This window comes from Salvelinus sp. IW2-2015, linkage group LG4q.1:29 (assembly GCF_002910315.2).
Source record: "Salvelinus sp. IW2-2015 linkage group LG4q.1:29, ASM291031v2, whole genome shotgun sequence".
NCBI classification, from domain to species: domain Eukaryota; kingdom Metazoa; phylum Chordata; class Actinopteri; order Salmoniformes; family Salmonidae; genus Salvelinus; species Salvelinus sp. IW2-2015.
In genome coordinates this window covers 81560178-81567316 of record NC_036842.1, presented here as the reverse complement: position 1 = coordinate 81567316, position 7139 = coordinate 81560178, and the positions used below count along the sequence as shown (strand labels likewise).

At 42.2% G+C, this 7139-nt stretch overlaps 1 protein-coding gene across 1 annotated transcript; it reads right to left on the bottom strand.

Moving 5' to 3' along the window:
* Positions 1–200: 200 nt before the first annotated feature.
* Positions 201–5264, bottom strand: LOC111962617 (V-type proton ATPase subunit E 1). The gene is made up of 9 exons (XM_023985835.2): positions 5035–5264; positions 3861–3926; positions 3672–3781; positions 2446–2512; positions 2242–2331; positions 2027–2095; positions 1775–1869; positions 1090–1177; positions 201–854 (listed from the first exon to the last, which is right to left on the bottom strand). Exons 1-9 carry the CDS (start codon positions 5065–5067, stop codon positions 792–794), a joined length of 681 nt encoding a protein of 226 aa, XP_023841603.1. The 5' UTR covers positions 5068–5264; the 3' UTR covers positions 201–791.
* Between the last annotated feature and the right edge of the window lie 1875 nt (positions 5265–7139).

Sequence of the window (7139 nt, the reverse complement as noted above, 5' to 3'; positions counted from 1 at the left end):
AAGCCTTATTTCTGCTGATGGAGTCTCTTGTCCTAAACATCTTGCGTTTATCTTACACATTTTGGAATTCAGCAGAAGTTTGTTTGATGTACAACTTAGTATAGCCTATGATAAGATCCATTTAAAAAAGTACCAGGTTCTTGGCAACGCACTTTGGATTAAGTCCACTAGGTGGCAATGAAAGCATTTTGTTTTATACATTTTATGATGGGGTTGGAATAACCATTTTATTCTTCATTGGAGAACATCTGAATTGAATGAACAATCTGTTTACAAACAGTGAATATTCATGTTTCTTTGTTGCATATGTATTGTTAATCACATGGGTAAGTAACAACAAAAGACATTCATTCTCCAATCCAATATGTTCCCACTCAACACACACAAACATCAAAAGGAATACAGCGGCAGCCACCCTGTTAGGTGTTTGGACACCTTACAGTAAACAAAAAATAACTTGATTATTCCTCAAGGGAAAGTAAAGGGACAATCAGACAACCCTTAGTGATGGGAGGGGAGCAGTGGTAAACTGAGGAGGTAGTATAAAACACTTGTGAAAGCCACCTACCCTTAACACCAGACAACACACATTCTCCCTCACATCGTGTCTCATAAAACAGTTTCTTACTTTGGAAGATCATAGAGATAAGTGCTTAAAGTTGGGAAGATCAGAGAAAGGGTGTTCTTGGGCTCTGCACAACTTTCAACATATCCAGTCCAAATGAGAGGCTTGTTCGCAGTAACACTTCCAATGATCCCTTAACCTTTGTCTCCAACAGCATCATTATCTTTTAGTCCAAAAACTTACGGTTCGGGTTGGCACCGAACAGAGCCGTTCTGACCTCAGGCATCATCTGTCAGAGAACAAACAGAGGGGTCAGAGTGAATACCTCAGCTGTCCCGGTACTACTCAGGATACAGAGTACTCATCAACCGAGCTTACAAAGGATATTAAGGTAGATAAGATCAGACAGATTCAAATCAACCTCATCCTGTTGGAGTACATGTGACATACTTGGGTTAGTGTTTGGGGTATTTCTATTGTGATTCCTAACCCCTCCTCCTCTGCCTAATATGTCAATACTGTACCTGCTGGGCCATGAGGTCTAGCCTGCTCTCCAGGGTGTTGGCTACCTTGATCTTCCCATTAGCATTGTACATCTCAATACCTCCAGAGCTGTGGACACCAGAAACATACAGGTCACAGTCACTCGCTAAAAAGACCACTATAGCTTGCTTATGTCCTCTTTACTCAATCAATCACATGGATAGACCTAATTTGCACAGTGTGATAAAGTTAACGTTCAAAAACAGATGTAAAACCATTTTAACAGTCAAGTAGATGTAATCTCTCCGATTCCTTTGCATTGCTAATGTGCCGAATACAAATACATGCACTCTATTTTAGGGAATGGGGATACCTAGTCAGTTGAACAACTGAATGCATTCAACTGAAATGTGTCTTCTGCATTTAACCCAACACCTTAATCAGAGAGGTGCAAGGGGCAGCCTTAATCAACTTCGACGTCATCGGCACCCGGGAGCAGTTGTTGTTGGTGGTTAACTGCCTTGCTCAAGGGCAGAATGGCAGATTTTTCCCACCTTGCCGGCTCGGGGATTCAAACCAAGCGACCTTTCTTTTACTGGCCCAACGCTCTTAACTGCTAGGCTACCTGACTCCCCTTTTAGCATCCTGGTTGTTATTGTACCTCTTAGTCATTGATGTGCTCTTTGTTTAGCCACAATTAATGTGAAATGAAAAGGAATCTCATACATGTCTGGTGAAAGGTGCCGGTCTTGGTCAATGCCGACCTCAATTTTGCTCTTCACAGCATCTTTATAGATGGGGATATTTTTCTGTACAGCAGCCTGTATGGTGAAAACCAAATTGTGAATAAATCAACATTTTCTCAAACACAAGTAGGCCTATTCAAGTCATAATACAAGCTGAAATCAGTATGATACACAGACAATGGCAAAACATGTAAGTGACTCAACAAGGTATCCCTAATAAAATAACACTGACCTGCACCATGGCAATGTCCTGCTGCCGGCAGCGAATTATCACTTTGGGCTCCAGCAGTTGGTAGAATCCCTGAAATTGAAGCCCGGACATAATTAGACCGCATATAGTAGCCATGGTTCATTGCATGACAGTGAGTATTAGCGGCACGGCAAACTTCTGTCAGACTACAGCAGAGCTCATGAGTCGGATTACTCCTGAGCGCACAGAAAGACTACCTGCAGAACTAGCCCCTCCAACAAGGCAGGGTACCTCGCTGGGTCCTTGGCAATGTTAGCCAGCCTCTGACGAGCCTCAGTTAGCAGATCCTGACACACGGAAAGAGAAAGAGTCAGACATCACTAGCAACAAGATATCTAAAATGTTATTGATAGGCAAAACATTTAATGTGGTCAGATAATTGAAGGAAAGCCGCCACTAACCGAAATCATGTCATCACGAGCTTTCAGCACCTTCAGTCTAGCCTGGTTCATCAGGTTGGACATCTGACTGTGTGGAGAAGCCAAATATTAAGTGGCAGACTGGCAGTCAAGCACTCTTATCAATGGGAGGCACAACACATGGTTTGGACAGGACAACATGGAGAGAACAAATTATGGTGCAAAAGGGAAGAATACTGCTCTATCAAGAAGGTAAAAAAAGGCAGTAACTGCTCATTTGGTTGATAATTAGTTAATGTAATTTTTGCTACATTAAATACATGCTTAATCATGTGGACAAGTATCCTGCCTATATTGTATTGTGTTTTGGAGAAAATGGGGGTCATGTTAGCAGTAACTGCATAAAGTTACTGTGAAACCAAGGTAAATAAGTGAAAATACTTAAAGTACTACTTAAGTAGTTTTTTGGTGGGGGTATCTGTACTTTACTATTTATATTTTGACAACTTTTACTCCACTACATTCCTAAAGAAAATAATTAGATTTTTACTCTATACATTTTCCCTGACACCCAAAAGTACTTTTGAATGCTCAACAGGACAGGAAAATGGTCAAATTCACACACTTTTCAAGAGACCATCCTGGCTCATCCCTATTGCCTCTGATTTGATGGACTCATTAAACACAAACGCTTCTTTTGTAAACTATGTCCGAGTGTTGGAGTGTGCCCCTGACTATCCGTGAATAAGAAATCGTGCCGTCTGGTTTGCCATAAGGAATTTTAAATTATTTATACTTTTACTTTTGGTACTTAAGTATATTTTTGAAATGACATTTACTTTTGATACTTAAGTATATTTAAAATCAAATACTTTTACTCAAGTAGTATTTTACTGGATGACTTTCACTTGAGTAATTTTCTGTTAAGCCATCTTTACTTTTACTCAAGTATGACAATTGGGTACTTTTTCCACCACTGCTTTTTGCTTGGTAGGGCAGAATAGTGATGTCACGGTGTCATTTTGTAGTTAGCATACTAGCTGTTCCTGTAGACTTCCAGTCATCGCGCTAACACTTTCAAACTGCACGCAGAGACATATCAATGAGTTCATCTGACTCTGGGTAAGAAGAAGTAGTAATTGCCAAAATGTCGCACTGTTTAAAATTGGGATCTGCCTCCGGAAAAGATATCATTATGAAGAGTATGTCCCATTCAGCTGAGAAGAATTCACTTCAACTGCTGGGATAAAACGGGGAAAAAAACTCACATTTTCTTCTGCTGGTCGATCTGCTTTTCTTTTTTCTCATAGTACTCCATGATCTTGAGCCTTTGTGTCTGCACCAGACGGCCCTTCTCAATGTTGAACTCCTCTTCTGCCTTTAGGAGCAGACACAAATTTGTTAATATTTTGTACAGTACCTTAACCAGACTTGCCAGCTAGATGGGAGAGTATTACCTTTGCATCAATTTCTTCTGCTTTCTCATTGGCTTCCTGTTCAATGAAGGCCATCATATGCTTGATCTGTCCAAGGAGAAACAGGGGATGAAGAAGTAACATTTAACTTATATCATCATAACTCATACCATTATATAAAATAACCCCTTATCCCTAACATGTGGAATGTGGCAGTGGCACCCCGCTGTGTTTGTGTGTAGAACTAACTTTCTCATGAACAAGTGAGGAATCCACTGTCATTGGTCACAAAGTCAAATTTTTAAACTAGCTATGCCTAGACGCAGTACATTTTTGCCTGTATGCCATCTTTCAGATAATGCACTCTAAAACATTAGGCAGGGGGACATTATTGATTCCTAAAGTGCCTTTTCAACACAAAAACCCAGAGGCACAATATATCAAGGCAGAGCAAATGACTGGCATGGCAAACCAATCTACTCATGGATTAGAGTGGCTTGATATGCATAGAAAGCACCAATTAATTAGCTTGTTAGCTAACTTGCTAAATTAAAGTAAGCCTAATTGTCCAGTGAAAATCTCACTTTTAGAGGTAAATATTCTGTTAATTCATACCCAAATAATGTTTGAATCATCCTATACTCGTATGTGGCCAAAGCATGAATTGGGAGAAAAAAAACACTTAAAAAACACTAAACAACCTGAAACTTGTATCTAAATAGACCGTTTCAAAAGGTTATTTCCTCATAGATGATGATGAGCTGCCAATCAGCGGTCTACACATCAAATTTTTTTGTAAAGTATAAGCACACATCATTCTGTTGTTGGAGTAACGTTATGCCCACACATAAAAGCTGCTTTTTAACATACTAAATACATTTTTGTGAAGGAAAACTATTTCACTCATATTGTAATTAATTATAGATCATATTTCATAGAAATCTGGAAACACTGGACAGTTAGTTGAATTTTGAATCACAAGGGGAAGTGCCATGATGCATCGAACTATAGTAACAGTTAGCTCGTTTGACATTTGGTGAGAGCTGACAAATTTACAGTTAGCTATATATCTCACAAAGCAGACATGTTAGTATAGCTAACTAAAACGAAAGCACAAATATTACCCTTTCTACTTTATAATAGTTTGTGTTAGCAAAACTTAGCTAGCTAGAAAAGCTAACTAGACAGCTAGCTTTAGCAAGCAAGATAATGTTACCTGTTTCTGTACGTCGGCATCGCTGAGCGCCATGGCTGGTTCTTCAGTTGTTGTTTTTTGCTTACTAATAAAGGTAGCTAGAAAACAACTGACTAATAATAATCAGCTACTTGATTTGACTATATAGATTTTCAGTTGCGCATACACGACACAAAACATGGGTCTAATGACAAGCAACAAACTGGCACTGAAAGTCAGCTGACTGGGTGACAGAGAACTGCGCGTTCACAACAAGGGTCGGTTTACTTCTTGTTTGATGAGGTTTAACGGCGGTTGGCATCCAATAAATGTTGCATTACCGCCACCTACTAGACTGGAGTTCAACTCCCTTATACTTCGCTTGAAAAAATAAATAAACAATTACCCTACCATCTAACACGACACACAACTTGTTATAAAAAGAAAATAAAAAATAACACCATCCTACTCCACTATTTCAAGCTATTAGTCCTACCTCAGACCAACAACCTGAAAGGATGGGACACCACCATTGGCGAACCGTTATTCAGGGCATTTGAGCCCCACATTTTTAGCAAATGCTTGCCTGTTTTGCATGTTATTTTGAAATTAATACGTGTCACATATCAGTTTGCAAACAGTGTAAAAAAAAATATATCATTGAGTTAATAAAGCTGCATACTGCTGATACTGTGAACCATCAGATCCTCCTCTCCACCCTCTCCGAGTTGGGCATCTCCGGCGCGGCCCACGCTTGGATTGCGTCCTACCGATGACAGGTCGCTCCTACCAGGTGGCGTGGCGAGAATCTGTCTCCGCACCACGTGCTCTCACCACTGGTGTCCCCCAGGGCTCTGTTCTAGCCCTCTCCTATTCTCGCTATACACCAAGTCACTTGGCTCTGTCATATCCTCACATGGTCTCAACTATCATTGCTATGCAGACGACACACAATTAATCTTCTCCTTTCCCCCCTCTGATAACCAGGGGCGAATCGCATCTCTGCATGTCTGGCAGACATATCAGTGTGGATGACGGATCACACCTCAAGCTGAACCTCGGCAAGACGGAGCTGCTCTTCCTCCCGGGAAGGACTGCCCGTTCCATGATCTCGCCATCACGGTTGACAACTCCATTGTGTCCTCCTCCAGAGTGCTAAGAACCTTGGCGTGATCCTGGACAACACCCTGTCGTTCTCAACCAACATCAAGGCGGTGACCCGTTCCTGTAGGTTCATGCTCTACAACATTCGCAGAGTACGACCCTGCCTCACACAGGAAGCGGCGCAGGTCCTAATCCAGGCACTTGTCATCTCCCGTCTGGATTACTGCAACTCGCTGTTGGCTGGCTCCCTGCCTGTGCCATTAAACCCCTACAACTCATCCAGAACGCCGCAGCCCGTCTGGTGTTCAACCTTCCCAAGTTCTCTCACGTTACCCCGCTCCTCCGCTCTCTCCACTGGCTTCCAGTTGAAGCTCGCATCCGCTACAAGACCATGGTGCTTGCCTACGGAGCTGTGAGGGGAACGGCACCTCCGTACCTTCAGGCTCTGATCAGGCCCTACACCCAAACAAGGGCACTGCGTTCATCCACCTCTGGCCTGCTCGCCTCCCTACCTCTGAGGAAGTACAGTTCCCGCTCAGCCCAGTCAAAACTGTTCGCTGCTCTGGCACCCCAATGGTGGAACAAACTCCCTCACGACGCCAGGTCAGCGGATTCAATCACCACCTTCCGGAGACACCTGAAACCCCACCTCTTTAAGGAATACCTAGGATAGGATAAAGTAATCCTTCTAACCCCCCCCACCTAAAAGAGTTAGATGCACTATTGTAAAGTGGTTGTTCCACTGGATATCATAAGGTGAATGCACCAATTTGTAAGTCGCTCTGGATAAGAGCGTCTGCTAAATGACTTAAATGTAAATGTAAATGCATACAAACATGGTCTCTTTTTTGTTTTCTTGAGTAAGGCAGCACCAAAATGCAGGTGTTTCAGCCTAGCTCAGTGCTTTCTGTGGTGGTGGTGCAAGCCAGCAGAAAACATGGAGCGTTGCGCCGTGATTGGCTCAGTGTTTTGTCACTCATGGGGAAGCTATGTCACCGCCAAGTCTAATGTTAGACCTCGAAAATAGCCCCTTGGGTGCTGCC